A 24,275-nucleotide genomic window follows, 5' to 3' on the forward strand; every position below is an offset into this window, starting at 1 on the left:
GGGGAGGGCGGCCTGGCCGCAGGCGTGGGGCTGGATAGTCCCTGTGGAGCCCAGGTCCCGCGGACAGTTGCAGGCCTCAGAGGAGTCCCAGTGGGCTTCTAGCGGGGGAGGTGCCACCGTGTGTGTGGACCTGTGGGCCCGGGCCCAGCAGCAGAGATGGGAAGATCCACAAGTACCTTCTGGAAGCGAGCCAGGTGCACTCGCTGCCGTGAGGCTTCGGGTGAGGAGAGACCGGACAGAAGTGGGCACAGAGCCTGGCAGGGGGCAGCCGTGCTGACCCGGGAGCTCAGCGCTGGGAGTGGGCGAGGGCTGCAGGGAGGCTGTGGGCCTCCCAGTGAGAGCGGACGTGGTCCTGGGAGGCGGCTGTCCTGAGCGTCTGAGGTGCTTCTGGAAGCCGAGGGGGCGTGTCCAGGGGGAGGGCTGCAGGGGGTGACGTGGGAAGGACGGGCTCTGCGGCTCCTCAGCTGGGAGATGACCCCCTGCGCAGGGCACCGGTCAGTGTGAGCACAAGGCCGGGTCCCCAGGGTAGGGCCCTGCTCAGCCCCGGACAGGACAGCGGGAGCCCCCTGTCCTGACAGAAGAGGGAGCAGCCCTGGGCCTGGGTGGGCCCAGTGAACCCAAGCAAGAGGCAGAAAAGGCTTTTGGACGGAACATCGAGGCTCTACCCCGCCGAGTCAAAAGGTCTGGTCTGAGGTCCCAGGTGACCACTGGCTGGAGGACCACACCAAGTGGACCGGCCACCCTGAGGTGACCAGTAGGGGGCATGGGGATCAGAAGACAGCCCTTCCTCCCCGGAAGCCCGAGATGCAGAGACGGCCGGGCCAAGCCACCTGCCCAGGGAGGGAGCCAGGAGAGGACTCGGGCAGCAGCCAGAGCTTTATTGAAGGGCGGATGGTCAGCTTCGCACACCCAGCCCCAAGTCCCTACTGGATCCAGCACAGTGGCCGGCTGCTACCACGAGCTGAAATCCCCGAAGCCGCGGCTGGGCTTCTTCTTGGCCACAGGGACAGCTGCGCTGGTGGACGGCTCCTCCTCTGCTACCCGCTTCCTGGGGGGCACAGCAAACACGAGCTGCCGTGTGCCCGTGGGCCCCCAGTGAGGAGCCCCTGCACGTCACAGGGCCGCACAGGCCCGACTCCCCAGCTCCTCCCAGTTGACAGCGCAGTCCTGGAGCCTCCATCTGACCCCCACTGACAGGCTCTGACCCCGGGATGCGGGGCGTGGGCACCGGGGAAACTCACGTGACTGCCGGGCTGATGTACTTGCCCACCCCCTGGCGGTATGTCTGGGGACCCTGGCTCCCCTGCGGGGGTTGGCTACTCTTGGCCATGCTCTCGGGGGCCGCTGCCTCCAGCCGTGTCTTCCTGCGCTCCTCAGCGATCTGTGGGGGCCGGGTGGAGGCGGGCTCGAGCACTGGCCCAGGCGGGGCTCCGGGGACAGAACCGGGCCGGCCGCGGGCACAGCCGTCCCCCCAGGCCCCTCCTCACCTGAGCATCGGCCTCTTCGTAGGGATCCACGAACACGATGGTAGAGTCAATCCGGATCTCCTCCTGGTGGGGGAGGGGGGCATGAGCAGGCCCCCCACCTGCCCGCCGCGCACCCAGCTCCAAGCCCAAGGGGAGAGCCCTCTGCTCTGAGGCACATACCTTAGGGCGGTCAGTTTTGGGGTCACTCTCCACATTCTCCATGGCCGTCAATGTGTCAAAGCCCCCAACAACCCTGCAGCAGAGCAACGGGCACCTGAGAACGTGCCCAGCACGGGCACCCCTGAACGCGGGGCACACCCTGACTGCGGCACAGACTGTGAGCAGGTGGGCCGGCTGCCAGCACAGACTGACGGACCCATCCACACACACGTCTGCAGAGGGCTCGGCGCTAAGGGTGAACACCGAGTCCTGGATAAAAGGTGGAGAGACAGGACATGGCCCAGCTTTGCGCTTCGGGACTGCAAAGGGAGGGCCTGCGGGGGGCAGGTCTTGTGTCTAAGGGTCACCCCCGCAACTTGCGCACAGACCAGACAAAGGGGCACAGGCCCGGCCTGGGGGAGGCGGCCACCCAGCCCCAACACAGACCCTGCCCAGCGCCTTACCGCCCGAAGATGGTGTGCTTCTTGTCCAGGTACGCACAGGAGCGGAAAGTGATGAAGCTGGGGAAGGATGGGGTGGTCAGGGAGAGCCCACGCCTCCCTCCCCGCCTGCCTCAGCGCCCCCAGGCCAAGCTCCCACATGGGACAGTGCACTGTGCACAGTCTCAGCTGGGACAGACACACGGACACGGCAGAGAGGCTGACCCCCCAGGGTTGCACCCACAGCCTACAGGAGGAAAACACAGGACCCCAGGGACAGACGTCCCAGGAACACACAAACTCCGAAACCTTGCCTGGAAAAGCAGGCCCGGGAGCCGGATCAGGTGACCACGCTGCTCACCGGCCCCGCACAGCCCAGCCGGAGGGACCCGAGTCCACCACCCCTCAAGCTGAGAACACAAGTGTCCACAAAGCCTTGAGTCTCTCAGGTAAGGGCCCGGATAGACGCCACTCGGCAACTGCGCCCCCCACGACCTAGATGGACCCGATAATCTCCTCTACGTGAGCAACCACCGCCCCAGAATGAGGGAAGAGAAGCTCCATTTCCAAGCTGTCACAAACCACAAAACCCTCCAGGCGCAGCTGTCTGCAGGAAGGCAGGGCACCCGTGAGCAGGAACTGTGAAGTCCCATTAAAAAGATAGAAGACGTCCTTGGAAAGCCGAGGCACGTCCCCACCTGGAGGCTCTCACGCTGCCTGATCCTCTAAAACACGCCACACGGCTCCGACTGGAATCACGTCCACGTCGGAGGATAAGCAACTCAGCAAAGCGGACAGGAGACAGCACAGGGCCCGCCCTCGGGGAGCGCCGCAGGCCCCGCAGACGCTGGCGCCGAGGCTGGCCTGAAGGCCCTCCTCGTGGTCGGCGGGAGGTCCCTCTTCTGTGGGCCGCTCCCCAGGGGCCCCGCTGAGGGAGGTACAGGACAACCACTGGGAACAAGTCCCCCGGGTTTGGTAGCCACCCTTCCTTCTGGCCTGAGACCCTGAGTTCCGCACACTTCTCTACCTTTAGACGAGAATAACCAAACCCGCCCACTGGATGGGGCCCGGCCTGCCCCACTGGCGCCTGAGACGGCCAGGGGCCAACAAGCCACGCCAGGCCAACGGCATCCTCACCATCGGGCAAGAGCAAGGCCCTGTTCACCCACGGAGGGGCGGCTCAGAGACACCGGGACCACTCAGACACGCCCTGTGCCCCCACGGCCTCCCAGACACGCACGAAGGCACAGCCGGGACCCCGCACGAGAGGCGGACTCCAGTGCAGGCCCAAGCGCACACCCAACCTTCCCGCGGACTGTAACACCTGCGGGAAGCATCTAGGATACAGCTAAGCAGTCAGCGCTTTTAAACTCCTCCTCCCCAGGGACTGCCATGGGGAGGCAGCGGGTGAGGCTGCGGCGCAGCCTCCTGCAGCAGCCGCGGGCGCCCCGCCTCCTGCTGACAAGGTCAGCCTTCAGCAGGCAGCGCCTGAGCGTGGGGCGGCCTCCTGGCTCGACGGACGTAGGTGGGCACGACCTTGGGCAAGGCTGACAGCCCGCGGAGTCCGCCCCCTGCCCGCTGCCCCCATCAACTCACAATTGAGACTTGTTGGTGTTGGGCCCCGAGTTGGCCATGCTGAGCACCCCGCGGCCCGTGTGCGAGAGGTTGGGCCGGAACTCGTCTCTGAAGGGCTTCCCCCAGCATGACTCCCCACCTGGAAGAGAGGCCAGGGCAGCAGGACGACCGCGACCCAGGTAGCCCAGAAACCTCGCCGCCCCAGGGCCCCCACCCCCAGCTGCCCGGGAGCCCCTGCTGCCCGGAAGCCCCAGCCGCAGGCCCTCAGGGTAAACTCCACATGAGACATGGTGGGCTGGCCCAAGTGGCCAGCAGGCTGGGGGGCTTTGGAGGAGCAGCCCCTGGGGCAGAGCTCACCCCCATCGCTGGGCCCCTAGGTCTGCTGCCACGCGGGGGGCCCTGGGGGCCCGAGGAGGCCTCGCCACCAGCGCAGAGCAAGGAAATGGGGCTGGAGGCCGTAGGCCATGGCTCTGGGGCCCCACGCCCTCCCCTCACGGCCCACGGTGCAGCCGGCGCCCCAGGGGCCCAGCGCCAGCACCCACCTGTGCCAGTGCCCGTTGGGTCGCCTCCCTGGATCTGTGGGAAGAGCACGCCAGTGAGGAGCCCCGCCATGAGCCCCCAGCTTCTGCTGGGGACAATGAGATCTCCCCCACAAGCTCCATGTGGCCAGCTGGGCTGGGCCCGAGAAAGCCCCCAGGCACCAGGGCTCAGCACCCGCGTGGGGAGGGCTCCACACCCGGGCGGGGCGGCCGGCGTCGGCACTCACCACGAAGTTGCGGATGGACCGGTGGAAGACGGTGCCGTCGTAGTATCGCTTCTTGCAGAGCCTGATGAAGTTCTCACAGGTTTTCGGCGTCTGAAACAGGCCAAGGGCCCCGGCGAGTCACACCGCGGCCTCGGCGGGGGCAAGGGTTCCCGGGGCCCGCAGCCGGGCCTCGGCCGCTGCACGTGTGAGCCTGGCCACCCCGCGGCCGCACTGGGCTCCCGGGGGGGCACCCACGCACCAGATCGCAGTGCAGCTCCAGGTTGAGGTCGCCCAGGCTGGTGTGCAGCCGCACGTAGCCCTTCTTCTTCACGAACTGGTAGCGCAGCTCATCCTCGTCGATGGCGGCTACGAGGAGACGCCCGAGCTGCCCGCCTGTCCCGGCTTGGGGACCCAGGGGAAAGGCGGGCACCGGGGGCCGACAAGGGGAGAGGAGGAGGGGGCTGGGGGACGGTGGGCCCTGACCAGCCAAGACCAGCAGAGGCGGGCGCTGGGGCCTGGGTGGGGCTGCCCCCCACCCAGACACAAGCCCACTTTCGAAAGGGCCCATCCCCGCCTGACCACCAGCGAGCTGCTGGCAAGCCCACAGAACCGAGGCAGGCAGGGGGGACACCTGTGCTCGGCCGCCACAGACAAGGAGCGGAGCCAGGCGCTACCTGCTTCGTGTGTGGTCTCGGGAACCATGGCGGTGGACGTGAAGGAGGCGCTGACCCTCCCGGTGGAGTAGTGGGCCTGCGGGGAAACCGCACCGGCGCTCACCACGGGGGCCGCCCCTCTACCCTGGGCCTGCCTTTCGCCTCCCTCCACCACCCCCGGGCGCCAGGGGGCCTCCTGGGCGGACAGTACGCCCAGCCCACGCTGGCCTCTCCTGCAGGGCCCAGGGAGAGCCTGGCTGCGACCCTTGGCTTCAACTGCGCCGAAGGCCTGGCTGCCAAGCCTCGTGTTAAGTGAAACCTGGAAAAGCGCGCCAGGCAGAGCATGGGCGCCTCTAGGGTTCAGAGCACTAGGCACTCGAGCGCCCTTTTAAAGGTTTCAAGTTCCTACAGGAAAAAGTCATTCACGATAAAACATTTTTTTCCTTCTAAACACACAAAAAAGAGATTTCTTCTCATCAGAAGAAAACACATCAAAACACTAAGAGCTGCTGTGTTAGAGAAAATCATGAACAACACACCCTTGTCTTTAGCACACCTGCCTTCCTGGACAGCTGTTTAAAGGGGGTCTCCCAGCCCCAGTCCCCAGGCCCTCCCTGGTAGGGGGCAGGGGCAGCTGAGGGCCCGAGAGGCCAGGGCATGAGTCCCAGTGCCCTCACGGCCGACGGGGACCCAGGGCCAAGCACAAGGACGGGGGTGGGACACGCAGGTGAGGGCCGGGCGGCAGGCACCCCGGGACCACCTGCCGCCCTCCCCCGGCAGCTCGGCACCCCTGGGTCACTCTGGCTCTGGGTGGCCAGCTCGGCAGGGCCGTGTCTGCCCACACCCCAGGCTGCTCTGTGGCAAGGAACCACGGAGGCTGCCGGCAGCCCCCCACCCAGCACCGCACTCCAGGAGTGCTGCCAGGGCAGGGGAGCGGGCCCCCTACTCACGGCGTTCAGCTTGTCCACCTTCGCCTTCTCGGGGACCCTCATGGTGGCCGCCAGCATCTCGTCCCCTTTGAACTCCTTGTAGAGCTCCTGCAGCGTCTCCCGTGTCTCCGTGTTTGTGTTTTTCAAATAGTAAGACGGGTCCTGCTTGGCTTTCTCTTCATCTAGAGACGGCACGGTGGTCCTGAGCAGCCGAGGCCCAGTGCCGTCCCCAGACGCCGTGAGGGAACAGCGGGCCAGAGCCACTGAGAGCCCGGCCGGGCACAAGGCCAGGGCAACCAGTGCCTCCGTCCATCACAGCCTCCAGGTCATGACAGCCCCGGGGAAGCCCGTGGAGAGAGTGGGGGCGAGGCCGCTGCCCCGGCCAGACCCCGGGGTCACAGCCCCACGTCACACTCCCACCCCTCCTGGGGCCCTCCTGCCCCCCGGCAGCCATCACACACGGCCTGGCCCAGCCCTGCAAGTGACAAATGGACCATCTTTGAAGGGTGTGCAGAGGGCGACCCAGGCCCCAGGGACCCAGGAGAGGAAGCAGCCCTGCGGGGCTGGTCCAGCTGGTCCCCACACACCCAGGCTCCAGGGCCCTGCTGATCCAGCCCAGGACGGCACAGCAGCTCAAGAGACACAAGGCCTGTGCAGAGCAGGCTGGGACCCCCTGACTCTGCCGAGGGGTGAGGAGCATCCCCCAGGGGCGCTGGCTCTGCTCCCCAAGCCCCTCGCCCCTGGGCAGCCCGGCTGTACGTACCTGGGTCAATTATTTTCATGTTATTCTTAACGTGAAAGAAATTGGAAACGTTGAATTTGTCCAAGTTCGTGGGGTCCTATGGCACAAAGAATGTGTGTGGCAGTGAATCCGGTGTGTCCTGGGCCACACAGCTGCTGGGCAGGAGGAGGCGGGGGACGGGCAGGGGCCTGGGCTTGGGGAGAGGCCGGGGGTTGGCAGGGGCGGGTGGTGACAGGGCTGCAAACCCGCTCCCCAGCTGCACACCTCCCCGCTCACAGCCAAGCAGCGCCCCCAGCTGTCAGCACAGGACACAGCGTGCCTCCCGACACCCTCCCACTGCCCACCCTCTACAGTCAGCTGCCAGGCGGACCCCACAGTTTGCCCGCAGCCAAAGAGCCCACCCCGGGGGAGGGCCGTGCACTGGCCTCAGATCATAACGGGACGAGCCACAGGAGGACCAGGCCCCCCGATTTTCTGCGGCCGTGACTCTCATGAGCCCACTCGGGGCTCTCGGGACACCTACAGGCGTGCTCTAGGCTTGCCCTGGGTCCTGGGCACCTGCCCCAGCCCTCAGGCTTGAAACACGTCAGCATCTCTGCCTCAAGGCGCTCTGAGGGCAGAGATGAGTTGGGGGCAGCCCCCACAGGGAGCCAGGAGCCCCAGACCGCGGCGGCGGCCTGTACAGAGGCCTGGGGTGACCCATGGCTGGGAGTGGCTCAGCCAGCACAGGCAGGGAGCCAGGAGGGTGATCACCTGCAGGGTGATGATGTCCTGTCGGCAGAAGGGCTCGTCCGTCAGCAGGTCTCGGAAGTTCTTGGCCTTGATATTCAGCTGCTCCACCGCCTACAGCAGGAAGGCCACAGTCACAGTGCCTCCCGCAGCCTGCAGCCCAGAGCCCCCGGGAGCGGGGAAGGGCAAAGGAGGGGACCAGAGTGCGCCCTCAGCGGGGCGGGCCCTTCCTAGGCCCCAGGCGGGTCCCTGCTATCTTGCTCCCAACCAGCCGCCCATCTCCACCCAATCCCAACCCATGACCCCAGAGCCCCAAGGGGCCAAGCTCCAGGGGTGGGCGTGAAAACCCACAGGCTGCAGGCCCAGAGCAGGAACGCCAGCCCTGTGTGCCCCGGGCAGGGCCTGGAGCTGGGCTCCTTCCAGGGTCTTTGCAGGCCTGCGGGGCCCAGGAACTAGGACCCGCTCAGCGGGTAGAGCTGCCTGGTCCAGGCCTGGAGGCCACAGGCAGGCCACCATCCCTTACTTGAGCCGTGACTCGTAGCCCGTGACCTCCGGGGACCCAGGCCCACCCCCTGGGTGTCCCCCCACCAGGGCTTGTGACGACCCACCTCGTGGGCATAGACGTTGCCGGTGGTCCTGATGGCCACGATGTGGCTGCTGTTGGTGAACACGGTGAAGAGCACCGGGCAGTGGTACTTCCCTGGTGAGAGGGCACAGGGGCGGGGCGGGGTCAAGGAGGGCGCAGGGGCGGGGCGGGGTCAGGGAGGGTGCAGGGTTGGGGTAGGGTGGGGGTGTGGGGTCAGAGAAAGGGAGCAGGAACCCCGTGGCAGCAGGCCGGGGGGGGGACACCCCCAGGGGCCCGCCCAGGCCCCTCCCCCGAGAGCAGGAACTCCACCCCCTGCAGGACGGCCCTGGCGTCAGCCCCAGCCCACCCAGCCACCCTCTGCCTCGGGGACCAGCCTGTCTCCCCACCTGCCTGCTGCCCCTTCGACCAGTCAGCCCCGCACACCCCACCACAGCCCCTCTCAGACCCTGCCCCGTCCCGACACCTCCGGTGCCCCTCCCTGCCCCGCTGCACCCCCCGCCCAGGGGAGCCCGTGCAGGTCAGTCCCCACAGGACGCTGCAGCAAGGGGGACACGCAGAGATGAGAGATCTGGAGTTGCATGAACTCTAAGAACCCTGACCTCAAAACTGCAAAAAATAATTACAAGGGCATTCTGGAAACTGGACCACTGGCTGGATATTTGACACTGAAGAATTCATACTAACTTTCTAGGTATGACGAGAGTGGTCTCATTTCTTACGTCCTTAGCTTTTCGAGACACACTCAAATATGTAAGCGTGAACTGGCACAAAGGCACTGACAGAGCGGAGCGGGAGCACAGATAAACTCAGACGCCCGGCAGCGGCCGGAGGGAAGCTGGGGCTGGAGACGGGCGGCACACAAACTCGACTCTCGTGACCCTGAAATCATCAGGTAAGACTCAAGGCCAAGAGGGCACTCTCTAGATCAAGAGTGGTAAAAAATTTAAAAAGGCACAGTGGAGGGGGATTTCCTGGGGGTCCATTGGCTAAAACTTTGCGCTCCCAACGCAAGTTCAATCCCTGGTCCGAGAACTAGATGTCACACGCTCCAACTAAGACACGGCACAGCCAAATAAGTAATTAAAAAAACGAGTTGGGTCAGATCTTTCCCGCTCGAATCTCTGAGCCCTCTGGTGACTGTCCAGGGCCCGAGACACTGCTGGGCTCCCTGCCTCAGCTGGCCCCAGACCACAGCCCCCACCCTGGCTCCACTCACACAGTGTAAGTAACAGCGGACCCTGCGCCACAGGGCCTGTCCTGGCTGGGCCTCTGCCTGGAGCCCTCTCCCCACAGGCCCCCTCACATCTCACCTGTGTGCAGACTCCCTCTCGAACCCATCAGCCGGCCCCCAGACCCTCTCCCTTGGCCCACTTCACCTCTGACCCCATGACAGGGCACGTCTGACCCACTGCAGTGGCCTCATTTCCAAAGCCCCCCCCTCTCATCTCAGGAGAGGCCTGGCCTGTGCTGTCTGCATGCGGCAGGCAGGCACTCAGTGAATGCTTGTGAAGGAGCCACTCTCAGAGCAGGGAGCTCCCCGGCGCCCAGAGACTGTCCAGGCCGCCAAGGCCGGCTGGCTCCTCACTGCCGTCTGCACCTCCTGGGGGCTGGCCGGCCTCCACGCATCTCCGGAACCCACCCGCCTGCAAACCCTGACCCCGCCGTCCAGCAGGGCACCTGCGCACGTCCCGGCCCATGACGAACTGAGAACAGGTCAGAGCTCATGGAGGCTGCCTCAATACAGCATCCGGCAAGCGACAACAGGGGAGGGCACGCAGGGGTGCAGAGCAGGACCCGGGACTGGGCTGGGGCGGACAGCCAACGCCGAGCTGAGCGCAGAGAGCCCGAGAGCCGCACCGCACGCCCAGCCACCCGCCTGCCGCAGCCTGAGCAGCTCCTCCGGTGGCGCCTGGACCGCAGCACAGCCGGGCGGGGCCTGTGCCCCCAGGGCCCGGCTCAGCCCACACCCAGGCGCCCCACAGTGAGGCTCATCCCCTCAACTGTGCCTTTTTAAATTTTTTACTACACTTCATCTAGAGAGCACCCTCTTGGCCTTGATCTTAGTTGATGATTTCAGGGTCGAGAGTCGAGTTCGTGTGCCGCCCGTCTCCAGCCCCAGCTTCCCTCCGGCCGCTGTCGGGCGTCTGAGTTTATCTGTTCCCAGCTTTAAACTACCTGTGCCTCTAGGAAGACAGCATCACGTTTTTGAGAAATGGGAAGGAAGTGTCCGGCCTGCTCAGAAGGTGAGAACTTGGTGAGAGGTGGAGCCGCGGATCCCTCGGGCCACTCCTCCAGCCGTCTGGAAAGGATTACTCACCTTCACTGTTCTTCGCAAAGTTCAACTTGATCAGGGACCTCCCATCCAGTTTCTGGAAGAAACGGAATTAATAAAAATAAACAAGCAGCTAGCATGAAGCGGTGCCGAGGCCACCAGGCCGGTGCGGCAGGCAGCAGCCCTCTCCGCCTTAACTCCCGTCCAGAAGAAGGCCAAGGCCCCCTCGGGGCAGGTGTGCCCAGCCCGTCCGCCCCGCCTCACCCGCCCTGGGTCTTCACGGTACTGGCGCTGCTCCCCGACAACCCCAGGCCCCCATCCTCCTCTGGGGTAGCACCCTGGCCCCTGGTCCTGCTCCGCAACAGAGCCGGCCCCGCACCGCAGCACTAACACCCCCCTGCGAGTGAACCGCAGACATGCCACGAGGGAACGGAGAGCAGCCGGCACAGCAGAACTGGGCCCAGGCCTGTGACGGTGTGCACGGCTGCGGCGGGAGGGACCGATCCTGCGTTCTCTCCCGCATGGCACACATGGCACGTCAGCAGCGGGAAGCTAGCTTCCACAGAGCCCGTAAGGAGCATCACCCAGAGGGGTGGGATGCCCAGCACCTCCGAGGGTCTGGGACCCGAATCCCCTTCACACCCATCAGCCGGAGCCTGGAATGCTTCGACTCCTCCAGGGCAACGTGCCAGGAGCTACCAGGCTGAAAACACAGCCCAAGGGCCAGCAGGCTGGCGGCCACTGCACGTGCGCCTGGCCAGCATTGCTAACAGCAGGATGCCAAAGCCCGCGGTGCCCCCGCAGGACGGTGCCACTGTGTGATCCACACATGGGCACATGGGGGGCATACTCCACGGAGGACAGGCGTGGGGAAGAGGGGCTGCGCACATGTGTGTGTGACACCAGAGCGTTCGCCGACCTCACCAAAGCTCCTGCATGGCCACCTACCTCTCCGTTGCTGGGGTTGGTCCCGTACTTCTTAAGCCAAGGAACGATGTTCCTGAAGGAAGAGACGAAGTGCGTCAGACGGCGACGGGCCAGAGCTGGGGGCTGGGATGGGGAGCAGCTGCCCAGGGAGCTGGGGGCCGCTCCGCCCGCACTCTCCGCCTCATCACGGGAACAAGAGTGTTTCTAGCTACGCAGGCGTCGGTTGCGCACAAACGCGGATAAACAACACTAACGGCAAGACCTACACACGTGTGGCCACAGCTCTACAAGGAGGCACTGGGCCAGCCTCAAAAACCACACTTCCACAAAATTCTGAACGACAGGGGCAAAGAGCTCCCGCTGTGACTGTGAAGAGTGGATCTGGGGCCGCCCTCGCAGTGTGGCCTCTACCAGGTTCCCACAGACACCTCCCAGGCAGAAGGGGTCCAACCTGACAGCGCCCGTCTTCCCTTCACTCTGCAGCACTTTCCACGTTTTCTGAAGTGAGACTGAGTCACGGGGAACGACAGAAGCCTGCTTCCGTCGGAACATGGACGGGGCACGAGGCTTCCGAGGGCAGCACCGGAAAGGCAGGCGCCTCGCCACGGCTCTGCCTTCGTGACGTGAAAGCTACACGCTCTCCAACGTTCCAGCAGCCAGGGGTGCGAGCCAGAACGCTGGGGCCCCAGCAGAGGCCAGAGCACTGCTGCCCCTCCCGTCCCCGAGAGGCCCACCCAGGCCCTGCCTGCAGCCCACACCCTCCGCTGCCCCGTCTCGGGCGGGCGCCAGCAACCTCACCACATCCGTCAGCTTAGAAGTCAAGGGAAAACTCACAGCAAGTCAAAGACGACACCTTCGGGGGTGCACACCGGGTAGGCGAAGGGCTGCAGAGAGAGACTGAGGGACGACAGAGTCACTCCTGAGCACCCCCCTCTCCCGACCCAGAGCTGCTGGCGGGGCGGCCGTGGTCGGAGGGCCCCGCCCACTCCTCGCTGCACAGCGGGGACTGCTCCTGCATACTCCCAAGAACAGGCCCATGACGCGGGCCAGGCCTGATGCCCGGGAAGCGCTGATGCAGGGAGGCGGGGGTTGCAGGGCGCCTGCCGCCTTGTGGAGGGCCTGCTTAAGGGGCAGCGGCGCCCGCAGGTGGAGGCGCCCAGCGCCTGGGGGGTTGCCTTTTATCTGGCCTGGGGTTCCCATCGCGAGCCCTTGAGGGCTCTTCTGACCTGGCTTGTTTGTGCCTCTGTCTCCCACCTGTCAGGCGGTGGGGGTCAGGCCCTGGGACCTGGAGAGCCCGGCAGCACCAGGCTCGCCTCCCTGGATGCCACCCCAGGGAGCTGCCCCTGTGGCCCACTGCTCTCCTCCAGCCCCGGGTACCACTTGGGACTGACCAGAGCAGGAGCCAACGATGAGGCAAGCTCCCAATAGCAAGAGCATGAACATGCACCTTCTCCCAACCGGGCCTCAAGGGCACGTCTTCCCCCAGAACCCCAGGAGTTACAGAATGGGCAAGACACAGAGCCTCTGGGACGCGCCGGGAACCAAAAATCTCCACAAAACCATTCACAAGACCACACTCCCAGGAGGCAGATGACAAGGCTGCTGGCGGTGGACAGAACCCCGGCCGCCCATGCCGAGGCCTCACCTGCTTCCTCAGCAAGTGAGACAGGTGAAGCCCTCACTCTCCACTGGGGGGCCTCCCTGCCCCCTCCCTTCCCCGTGCCATCTGGTTGACCAGCCTCACTGCGGTGCTGGGGTCATCAGGAGAGTTTGGCCAGCTCTCAAGGCTCACCCTGACCTGCTGATTCAGAACCCGGTGGGGGCGGGGGTGGCATGCGGTGTAGACACACCTGTGCAGGACAGAGCTGACCACGGCTCGAACGTGGGGAAACTCGGGCCCAAGGGGCCCAGCAGCCCTGCCCGCTCCCCCAGCCCAGTGAGGGAAAAGGCCTGTGATCAACTCTGTAGCAGTGTCCCTCCCTGCCCCCCAGGGACCCACATTCCCAGCAAAGGGGGCAGGGAGGCCCACGTAGCACAAATATTGCTGCTGCTGCTACTACTTAGACTCAGGACCAAAAGGAAAGCATGACAGCCCAGAGCTCAGAGCCAAACCACTTCCTGGATGGGACGCCTAGGCCAGGGCGCTCAGCCCGCCCAGCACGGATTCTCTGGGCTATGCGGGTGCCCTGAGGACAGAGCACACCGCCCTGAGAGGTGAGTACCGGGCTATAGCCAACGGCCTGGCTAGAAAGCCACCCAGCTCTCTACACAGGTGGGTCCTTTCTCTGGCCCCAGGGAAGAGGCGAGCAGAGGACGCAGACAGAAGCCACTCCGGCATCTCTGGGGATCAGATTCACTGTCACACAGGGGAGCACCCCAGAATACTCGCGCGAGACAGGGGAAGCTCTCCCAACTCTTACCTGCAGTGGTCGAAAGGCAGACGACGAAAATTTGTTTGTGGGACATCTGTGTGAGATGAAAACAAAGGTCAGGAAAAATAATTATTCCGTAAAGAATTTCACAAATGTGCTCCAACAAGTCGACTACATTTTAAGAAAAAGTGCATGTTGGGACTTGGTGGTGCAGCTGCTAAGACTCCATGTTCCCAATGCAGGGGGGATCCGTGTTCCAACTCTGGTCAGGAAGCCAGAGCCCACGTTCCACAACGAAGAGCCAGCACAGCCAAATGAATAAGCAAATTTTACACAAATACATAAACAAATAAAAATTAAAAGCGCGTGCAAGTCGTAAGAATGAAACCTAACAGCGCGGGCTGCAGCCAGCATCCTGGTAACTGTGCGTGGCGACAGATGCCTAGTGGGCCTGTTTTGGGTTTTCTGTGCAAAGTAGAGAAGCATCAGATTACTGTGTTGTACACCTGGAAGAAATATAGTGCCGTAGCTCCGTTATACTTCAATGGGAATAGTAAAGCCTGCTTAAAAAAAAAGAGAAAGAAAAGAAAACGTTGACGCAAATTACGTAGTGCAAAAACTGCTGTGGTCTAAAACAGACAGAACCAAAACACACCAAGAAGGAGCCTGGAGGAAAGCGCACACCCCACAGGGGTATCCTCCCACGGCACAGCGCAGGCTAACCCCGGCCGGGGCCCCTCCTGGCTCCGCTCTCCCAGCAGGCCCTGCCAGTTCCCGGCCGGCAGCGAGCGGGAGGGCGCTCTTCTGACTGCAGCCATGACGGCTGCGGGTACTGTCGTCCTCTGCATTACTAACTGATAGACCTGACACTATTTTAACCTATGTTTAAAAGAAAAAAAATCACCAACATTAAAAAAAAAAGGACCTCCCTCGTGGTCCAGTGGTTAAGAATCCACCTGCCAATGCAGGAGACACAGGTTCACCCTGGTCTGGGAAGACGTGACATGCCGCGGGGCTTCTAAACCCACGCACCACAGCTACCGAGCCCCAGCTCCACAGGAAGAGTCGCCCCCACTCGCAGCAACACAGCCCATCACAGCCAGAAAGAGAAACAAGCCGCCACCAAGATCAAACACCTCCTCCAGCGCTTAGCGTGCCGCCTCTCCTGTGAGCTGCGTCCTCCGCCCGCCTGTGCACGGCAGCGTCCGCCTTCTTGCTAGCGTTCACAGGCTCACTCTACAGCGAGGCACCACCCTTTAACTGTGCCACACACCCAAAGGGAACAGGAGGGTTCCACACCTTACCTGGCTTCTTGCCACCATAGAAGTGAGTGTATTCAGCACAAGTGATGTACCTGAAGAGAGAGAAGCCCTTTCATGAAGACAGAGTCTCTGGAAAGAAACTGATGACCAAGTCACTTCGCTCACTTGGCAAATGCTTATTAAACACCTACTATGTGTCAGACACACTGTGATAACCACAACAGAATACAGATACGGGCCATACACAAACCCATGAGCAAACCCAGACGGTCTTCTTGCGCCGACGAACTCAATTTAACAGTAGGATTAATGGTGAGAAGTGGCTGGTCACATGAAGACCTGGGGGGAGAGCTTTCCAGGTAGAGGGACTGCGCACGCCCAGGGGTAGGGGCTGCTGAGGACAGAGACTTGGGGGGTGGTCGCGTCACCAGGGTCCTCGCGGGCCGTGGAAGAACTCTGGATTGGATTCAAGCGGGATGGGAAGGCACTGGGGGGGTTCTGACAGGGCCCTGAGCCCTCAAAGCGTCGCTCTGGCTGCGGTGTGCAGAGAGTCAAGCAGGAGGCAGCAGAAACCGATCAGAGAGCGACTACAAAGGGCCAAGATGGAGCGGCAAAATCTCCACCTGAGGGGACAGGTGCACCAGCAACCATGGTCAGCTTCTGGACGTGCCAGGACTTACTGAGGGACAGGAGCCAGAGGGAAACTCCCAGGCTTCTGACCCCAGCGAAGAAGCCAGGCTGTGACCACTTAGAGGGGAAAACAGGGGAAGAGCAGGCTCAAGTGCTGACAGTGAGCGAGCTCCTCTCTGCTTTTCTGCACCATGAAGGGGGTGCAGGTTCTGTGCCTGGTGGAGGAGCTAAGATCCTACACGCCTTGCTGCCAAAAAACCAAACCATCAAACAGAAGCAATACTGGTACAAATTCAATAAAAAGGTTAAAAAAAAAAGTCCCTTCCACAAGCAAAAAGTTCCTTCCACAGCGGGGCTCACTCACTGAACTCCACAAGCCCATCAGATCTTCCAGGGGCGGTGTTGTAAGCCAGGCTGGAGCCATCACCCGAGGAGGATGTAAAATACAGAGGAGGCGCGGGGAGGAGACCTAGGAGGTCTGGGAAGGGGAGGACCCAGCAGAGGGAACCCAGAGAGCACCCTCTATGAAGAAACCCGAAAACTGGGAGTGGTGCCCCAGACACCGAGGAAGGGCTTCAGAGGGAGAGAGGTGGTTAGGGTTAGGGTTAGGGTTAACCCTAGGAAGCGAGGACAGAGAGCTGACCCCCGGATGGAGCCCCACCGGAGTTGAGGGAGTCCGACAGGAGCAACGGGGGCAGATGCTGACTGAAGTGGGGTCAAAGGGGAAGCAGAAAACCACAGGTCGACACAGATCGTCCTCATCTTGCCATTCAGTCAGTTAGCTCAGCTGCACAGCCATGTCCGACTCTTTGCGACCCCACGGAATGCAGCACGCCAGGCCTCCCTGTCCATCACCAACTCCCGGAGTCCACCCAAACCCATGTCGACGAGTCGGTGATGCCATCCAACCATCTCATCCTCTGTCATCCCCTTCTCTTCCTGCCCTCAATCTTTCCCAGCATCAGGGTCTTTTCAGATGAGTCTGCTCTTTGCATCAGGTGGCAAAAGTACTGCAGTTTCAGCCTCAGCATCATTCCTTCCAATGAACACCCAGGACTGATCTCCTTCAGGATGGACTGGTTGGATCTCCTTGCAGTCCAAGGGACTCTCAAAAGTCTTCTCCAACATCACAGTTCAAAAGCATCAATTCTTTGGCGCTCAGCTTTCTTTATAGTCCAACTCTCAAAGCCATACATGACCACTGGAAAAACCATTGGAGAAGACTCTTGGCAAAGACTCTTGGAGTCCCTTGGACAGAAAGGAGATCCAACCAGTCCATCCTAAAGGAAAGCAGTCCTGAACATCGTCTGGCTGTTAAGAAAACCAAAGAATTTCGACGGCAGCTGGGGGGCCCAAGTGGGTTTAACTAGAAGATGCTGGAGCTCGGGAGCGGATTGGCGGGCGAGGGACGACAACCGCGCCCGAGGAGACCCGCCAGGGAAGAGCCGGCGAGCCTGGGGAGCCGAGGGGACTGGAGCCCGGAGACCCGCGCCTGAGGGGGCGCCCCGCGCGGACGGCGGAGGCTTCCGGGGAAGCGGCGTCGAGGGGGCGGGGAGAACGGGGCCCCGGAGACCCGCGCCTGCGCCCCGCGGGGACCGCGGAGGCTTCCCGGGAAGCGGCGTCTAGAGGGGCTCGGGGGCGGGACGCGGGGCGGACAAGCCCGCTCCCGGCGGTGGCGGCTCAACTCACATCTTGTCCTTCTGGTGCTGTCGCTTCCCCATGGCGACGGCAGGGTCAACGAGCGCAGAAAACAGGGGAAAAACACACCTCAGACCGCGGCGCCTCGGACGAACTCCGTAAGTACTTCCGGGTCTCGCCGAACCGCCCCGGAAGCAGGCGCTGGGCACGCCGGGAACTGTGGTCCCTGGCTGCCCCCGCCCCGAGTCCGAGCGCGCGCCCGCCCGGCTCGGACGCTTCCTGCGCTCTGAGGCTGGGCAGTCTCGGCATCGAAGCCTCGTTGTCTCTGCGCCTCTCTGTGCACCACCTACCTAGCCTGCCTACCTGGCCGCAGCTCAACGCCATCCCCTCCCAAACCTGCCCTGGCCTGACCTGGCTTCCCAGGTCTTCCGCTCGGAGCCCCTAAGGCCACCCGGCCTTGACCCCATCTCTGCCCCAGGCCGACATCTCCAGATGGACACCCACATTCGCTATCCGCCCTCTCACCGCTCACCCGGACCCCACTGCCTGCAGCCCCCTCTCCTGGGCGACCCAGGGACAGGTGGCCATCAAGCACGAAGGTCCAAAACCCTCGTGATCCCTTCGGCCTCTTCCCTCGGCCGGACCACCACGTTGGGGTGCCCCGGGCCAAGCCTCAGACCTCCCTCTACACTCAAGCACTGGGTGATCTTGCCCGGGCTCGTGGCTTTAAACGCCTGTATCCCTTGACTCCCAACACTAAATGGCCAGCACTCCTGACTCCTGCCCTCTACTTTGGCACCCACTGAACTCGAATTCAACATGTCTGCTAAAGCAGAATTCTCCTCCTCCGGCTCTAGGGTCCACTCTCCTCAGAGTACCACTATCCAGCCAGTCACCCCATACAGCTCCATCTCAACTCCCACAAGGGCTTGTCGCCACTTGTAATCCTGTACTAACCTATCTGTGTGCTGGCTTACCACACATGCACACAAACACACACACTCTCTCTCGGCAGGGTGAGACATAACGTTCCTAAGAGCCAGGACCCCGACTGCTTGTGTGCTATCTCCAGTCACAAGCAAGGTACGTGCGTGCTGCGTGCTGCCGCTTCAGTTGTGCCTCTTTTTCAACCCTATTGACTGTAGCCCGCCAGGCTCCTCTGTCTGTGGGGTTCTCCACACAAGAATACTGGAGTGGGTTGCCATGCCCTCATCTAGGGATCTTCCCAATCCAGGGATGGACCGGTGTCCCTTGCATCTCCTGCATGGACAGGCAGGTTCTTTACCACTAGCGCCACCTGGGAGGCCCCAAGCAAGGTGCAGGGCATACCTAAGGGCTCAAGCAACACCTACTCTACCAGCCAGCATCATCCGACACTTGGTGAGGACTCACATCTCACGTGCAGGTTGATTTTAAGGTCAGCATGCAAGGTGATCAGAGTCACATGTCTTTGAAACTCTTTAGGGAGGCGCCAAGTTGGAAACCGACTCACTGGCTCATTGTCATCCCACGGGGGCAATAGACCACTGTTTCTAAAGCTTGTGTTTGGGGGCCAGGCATAGCAAAAACTGGTAGTTTTGTAACTCAGTGGGATCAAGTGAGGCCCAAAGGGGTCACAGAGTCACTACAGCACAGGCAGCCCCCCTCACCCACTGCTCTTTGCGAGTGCCCGGGCTGAGATCCTGGGTCAGGCGCAGTGAGGGCACGGCAGTAAGAAGACACCAGCAGGGGAGTTTATTCGTCCTCCGGCCGTGGTCTGTACAGAAGGGGTGACTGCTCCCTCTGGTGGGGCACGGACTCTGCGTTGCCAGGGTCATTCTCTGAGTCACCTGTGGGTCTGGGCACAGGCTGGAACTTGAGCAGGACAGGCGGGGTGAAGATGGAAGCCCTCACAGACGAGGACGGCGTCTCCTCGGGGGCGGCGGGGCTACTGCAGACTGAGGTCCTGTGCAGGAGACACAGAAGACGTGGATTTGGATTCATGAGGCGCACAGAGCACACAGGGCCATCAGAGGAACACACCACGAAACCCAGGCTGTGGGATGGTCTTGCTGCATTCCTGCTGCTGGAACCCCTCGCGTGGGATGTTTGCTCAAAGCTGTCCATTGCAGCAATGTTTGTGATTGTGTAAACCCGGAGATGTCCAAATATCCGTCAGGGAACGCCCAAAGGAACCACGGCAGAGCCCAGCAGTGGACTATGCAGCAGCTATTCAAGGAAGGAAGCTGGTCTTTACAGCCCAGAGAGTCAAGACGCCCAGTGGTATGGCAGTGGACGAAACAAGCTGCAGTGTGAGCCTGCCTTGATTTACAAAAGCAACCGATGTATTGGGACTCTCGTATTTTATGTATTCATTTCTGTGTTGTGAACTTTTCCTCATAGAATACGTTCTGCTTTTGTAAACTTTAAAAAAACAAAAACAACCCATTTTTGGTGATGGCACCAAGAGGCAGCACAGCTCGCTCAGAGCGGGCACGCAGCAGGACGCCAAGAACTGTCTCCACCAAGGGGCTCCTTCAACACACGAGAGCGGCTGAGTAAGCGACGCTCCGTGCACACAACGGGCGGTGTTCTGCATTTATTACTGGCTTTTGGGGGTCTTGGGTTTGTTTTTTTTGGCCACACTGTGCAGCTTGTGGGGGTCTTAAGTTCCCTGAACCAGGCATTGACCCTGGGCCCTGCAGTACCACCAGACGCTGGACCACCAGGAAATTCCCAGCACTGGTATTATTTTCAATGGGTGAATTATATGCCATGTGAATAATACCTCAATAAAGCTGTTTGAAAACAAAAAAAGTCCCCTAATGCAATGAAGCTGCAATCTCAACACTCAATGACATGGGAAATACTTGGCAAAAGAAGGTAATTTAAAGAAAACCACACAGTCAGTAAACACCTGACTTGCAGAACCACGTATAGAAGACCGCAGAGCTGCCCCAGCTGACGGAATCGCCGCCTTTACGTTGGCCCCCGGGGCAGTTTGGTTCTGCTTTCCCACCATTACAAGCAGTAGGAAGGGGCAGCCACTCTCCAGCACTAGGGTCCCTGATGACATTGGGGTACCTCCCGGAAGTGGGAGGGACCATCACCCTACACATCCCTCCAGGGCACACTCACCAGGGGAAGCGGAGCTCGTGCGCATTGTTCCTGGTCAGGTACGAGAAGTGGAAGCCCCCAGGATTGAGGACCAGGGGGGTCAGGTCGATCATGGGGCTGCAAGACAGGGTGAGGCAGGGGGCTCAGCCTCGGTGCGGGGGGCACGAGCCGGGCACGAGCCGACGAGGAGGGAAGGGAGCACTCAGGATGTAGGAGGAACATCAGAGGGAGGCCGGGATTCCGGATGGGCCAGAGAAGAGCATGCTCCCCTAAGCCCTTAGCCTTATCATCTGTAGTCTGCCTGGGGCCCCGAATAAATCCTCCCACCTCTTTGGGTTTGATGACAGGCCAGTCCAGTTTAATTTCAGTTCAGACCTCGAAACTTCCACTTTCTCCAGCTGCAGGAAACGAAACGGGACAAGCGTGGGGTTCTGCTCAGGAAGAGAAGCACCTTCTCCGAGAACTAGGGGGATGCTGTGCCTTTCTTCCAATCAGCAAACAGGTCAGGTTGTGCTGGGGGCCAGCCAGGGCTTGGTGTTAGGGGCACGGGGCCTGGGAGCTTGCGGAGGAGGCCCTGGCGCTGCCTGGGGGTAGGTGATGGGTAAGCAGGAGCCAGGAGGGGCAGCCAGGGAGGAAGGGTGCTGCAGAGGCGCTCCGAGGGCAGCCTGTACGATGCCCCCGTGAGGAGAGGTGGGCGGCGGGCATCCCCTGGGAGCCCCGGGGGCCGGCTGAGGGCCCTGAGGTCAGGCGGATGGGGTCCCGTGTGTCCCCCAGCCAACACTGCCAGCAGAGCGGCCCTCATCATCCACTTCATCTGCTGCTGCCTGCAGAGAACATTCTGGGAGCCTCTACCGTGGGGCCAGGGAATCGCTGGAGTGCTTCTGAGCAGGGCGCAGAGGCTGCCCTCCACGGGCCACTGACCAATGTGCTGGGCAGCGGAGGGAAGGGGCCAAAGACCCTGGGCATAGTGTAGACAGCGGGTGGCGGGGCCGCCGTGGGGGCCGTGGGCAGCAGCGGTGGCACAGGCGGCAGCAGGGCTGGGAGCAGGCCTGGGGCGGCCGAGACGATGCGCTCTGGTTTCTTCCGTTTCCGCTTCCTCCTCCTCCTCTTGGCATCTGGGACAGGAGGCGTCCATGAGCATCTACCCCAGGCCTGTCCAGGCACGCCCACGGGCAGGGGAGCCAGGCCCACACAGGGCACTGGGCAACCACGCCTAAGGCCACCGCTGATGGGCACCCGCACGCGCCATCTCCCTGGCACCCCGGCCACCCCACAGGGAAGTCCGAACCACCCAAGGCACAGGCCAGAGCCCCACCAGGCTGTGTGCCAGGACAGAATTCCACGGGAAGCGATGGAGCGTCACCACCAAGGTTAGCCTGCCACCCACCCTGGAGTCACCCACGGTGGAGTCTGCCAGTCTGACAGTGAGTCCACCAATGCCACCCAGCCCCGGTTCATCCTGGGGGTCTGCAGAGATCCCACAGGGAGGAAGTCCTGCAGAAGTGAGCTCAGGAAGACACCTGGGGCCTCCCCCCGCCTCATGAATTTGGGTCTTTCTACTGTTCAAATCTGGAGCCCATCAACATAGTAGGGGTCAACAAGGCCCTCTGGAGAGAATGAGCACTGCTGGGAGCGCTGATGGGAGGCTGAGGGCCTGCACCCGGAGCCACCCCGGCCTGAGTCCCCATTCAGCATCACACTCCGGTGTGGCCCACACATGCTGGGCAACCTCCCTGGGCCTCCATTTCCTCTTCTATGAAACAGGAATAAATAACGCCAGGCCAATGCCTCGGGAGGCTGTGTTGAGAGCTACACGTGCTGTGGGGGTCAGCTGTTGGATGAAAGGGTGCCGTGGGACTACCCCCACCCCCACCCAGGCATCCACCGCCATTGCCATCGTACAACCCTGAACACGGACACACCCAAGGACAGAATTCAAACCTCATCACAGCTTCAGAGCAACCGTCCAAGACACACAGGCAGAGGAGAACAAGCAAACATACCAGGGGACCTTGACAAGGGACACAAATCGAGTGGGTTCCCCAGAGAACAACACAGTTCTTCAGTCCAGGGCATCGGGGGAAAGCGAGGTCACGCCACCTCACAGGGGACTCCAACACAGTGGCCTCTTCCTCGGTTGCCTTCCCGGTCCAGCTCCACCCTCACCTGTCCCCATGTGAACACAAATCTGCCTCCCACCCAGTGTGCGGGCCTCCGGGGGTCCTGACTGGCAGAGCAGGCGTGGAAAGGCGCTGTGGCGCCGCGGGGAGGTCTGAGTCGGGCGGGCCAGCGCAGCGCGCAGTGGGCTCACCCTGGGAGTAGAGGTGCACGCGGTGGATGCGTCTCTTCAGCTGTTCCAGGCGCTGGTGCATCTCCAGGGCGCTCATGCTGTTACAGCCGTTCAGCTCCCCCTGGACCGCACACGACGCCTTGGCCTGCGAGGGCCACGGGCAAGGCAGGGCGGAGGAAGCCAGACGCCTGAGCCGCCGCCTCCGGGAAGTCCCCACCCCGCCGCCCACGCCGGGGCGGGGGTGGGGACGCCGGCGCCCCCGGCCGCCCCCTACCCCGGGCCCCCCGACCCCGCCCGGCCGGCCGCACCCAGAGGAAGGAGAGGAGCCCGCGCCGCTCGCACTCGGCCTGCTTGCCCTTGCGCACCACGCGCTCGGCCAGCGCCGGGTTGCGGTCGAGACTGCGGAAGAGGCGGCGCAGCGCGCGCTCCGTGTAGGTCGCCGCCTGCCTCTCGAAGTCCTCCTCGGAGATGAGCTGGCAGAAGGTCACAGTCTGGGGGAACTCGCTGTCGAACTCGTCCAGGACCTCCATCCTCGAGGGCTTCGGCGGCTTGGCTGCCTGGGGACCGAGCGGCGGTCGGGGCGGAGTCCCCCGGGTCTGGGCGCGCCCACCCTACCCGCCCCTGGAAGACAGGGAAGTCCCCCGAGGGTCGCAGCTCCGCCACCATCCAGGCGGGACCCCCGGGGTCCGGGCGCGCCCAGCCCCACCCCCTGCCCGAGGGCCGGAACTCGAGTGCCCGTCGGGGCTCGGTCCAGGACGCACCGCTGTCCCCCAGCCACCGCACGCGCCGCTGCCCAGACCACTCCGGCCACTCCCGGGAGACCGCGGGCCAGACGGCAGCACGTGACAATGCCCGCCGCTCCGCGCATGCGCCCTCGGGCTTCGACGGGGAGCTCACCGCTGCACCCAGACCAGGCCCACCCCGTTCCTGGGCGGCCAACTCTCGCAATCTCTTTGAGACCCTCGGACCCCAGGCTGTCTCCAGGCCCCTCGCATTCCGGCCGCTCCCCTCCTCAGGATCTGTTGGACCTGGGGGACATCAATGCCCCGGAGACGTCTCTCTGCCCACAAGTCCTATAGCCCCGGAGTTCCCACCTTTTCTTTGGACTTACTCTCCAGCCTCTGTCCTCTCCACCTGAGGGTCTTCACCATTCCTTCTTGGACATCTTACCTGCTTCTTAGTCCCAACCCAGAACTGACTGAACCCCAAGTTCCCTGGGTTCCAGACCCACATGTATGTGTCCCCGGGGGGGATGTTTCCTGGGTGTCTCACACTCAGCAGAGCAGAAACTGGCAGCTTCTTTCCCCCTCCACCCTCTCCAAAACCTGCTTCTCACTTTCCCTCTCCTGCTGGCCAGGGACCAACCACCATCCATTCCACTATCTTAAGGGGGGTGGGGGGGGGGGGCGGTGCTCCCTGGAGGGTGTGTTCCTGGCCCCTCCCCACACCCCCTCCTGTCAGCCCCTAGATCTTGAGACTTTTTTTCACCTCCTACCACCAAACCACCAGCCCCAGCTGTCCCCAACCAGGAGGTGGCCTTCACTTCCTCCCACTTTGAGGCCTCCCTCCTGCAAGGAAGGAGGAGGTCTGGCCTGTGTATCTTGCCTAGGGCTCCAGGCAGACTCAGATACTGCTGCCTCCAAATCTCCATTCTGTTGCCTGGCCACCACCTGTGACTTACGGACCTGACTCTAAAACACATAGTATGTGCTTTTTTAAAACCAGGACAAGCATCCTCTAAGAGTCAGTCAGGCACTTGTTAAC

The 24,275-nt window shown here is 62.5% G+C and overlaps 2 protein-coding genes across 3 annotated transcripts; both read right to left on the bottom strand.

The window, feature by feature from the left end:
• Positions 1 to 859: 859 nt before the first annotated feature.
• On the bottom strand, positions 860 to 17,315 carry PPIL2 (peptidylprolyl isomerase like 2). 2 transcript variants are annotated; one of them, XM_055549770.1, is made up of 20 exons: positions 17,177 to 17,315; positions 14,900 to 14,949; positions 13,644 to 13,689; positions 12,058 to 12,120; positions 11,245 to 11,296; positions 10,342 to 10,393; positions 8,047 to 8,138; positions 7,463 to 7,552; positions 6,731 to 6,806; positions 5,989 to 6,149; positions 5,060 to 5,135; positions 4,645 to 4,751; positions 4,407 to 4,496; positions 4,183 to 4,216; positions 3,662 to 3,779; positions 2,090 to 2,146; positions 1,647 to 1,719; positions 1,488 to 1,550; positions 1,242 to 1,381; positions 860 to 1,048 (listed from the first exon to the last, which is right to left on the bottom strand). In XM_055549770.1, the coding sequence occupies exons 1-20, from the start codon at positions 17,206 to 17,208 to the stop codon at positions 952 to 954; spliced, it is 1,569 nt and encodes a 522-aa protein (XP_055405745.1). In that variant the 5' UTR covers positions 17,209 to 17,315; the 3' UTR covers positions 860 to 951. The 2 variants fall into 2 exon arrangements, with proteins under 2 accessions (XP_055405745.1, XP_055405746.1); XM_055549771.1 differs by lacking the exons at positions 13,644 to 13,689; positions 14,900 to 14,949; positions 17,177 to 17,315 and having other exon boundaries at positions 12,022 to 12,120.
• A 1,420-nt stretch (positions 17,316 to 18,735) lies between these two features.
• LOC129629872 (uncharacterized) lies at positions 18,736 to 23,297 on the bottom strand. The gene is made up of 6 exons (XM_055550074.1): positions 22,877 to 23,297; positions 22,533 to 22,656; positions 21,143 to 21,336; positions 20,549 to 20,619; positions 20,243 to 20,338; positions 18,736 to 19,070 (listed from the first exon to the last, which is right to left on the bottom strand). The coding sequence occupies exons 1-6, from the start codon at positions 23,039 to 23,041 to the stop codon at positions 18,860 to 18,862; spliced, it is 861 nt and encodes a 286-aa protein (XP_055406049.1). The 5' UTR covers positions 23,042 to 23,297; the 3' UTR covers positions 18,736 to 18,859.
• Between the last annotated feature and the right edge of the window lie 978 nt (positions 23,298 to 24,275).

Source organism: Bubalus kerabau, chromosome 16 (assembly GCF_029407905.1).
Source record: "Bubalus kerabau isolate K-KA32 ecotype Philippines breed swamp buffalo chromosome 16, PCC_UOA_SB_1v2, whole genome shotgun sequence".
Lineage (NCBI taxonomy): Eukaryota > Metazoa > Chordata > Mammalia > Artiodactyla > Bovidae > Bubalus > Bubalus kerabau.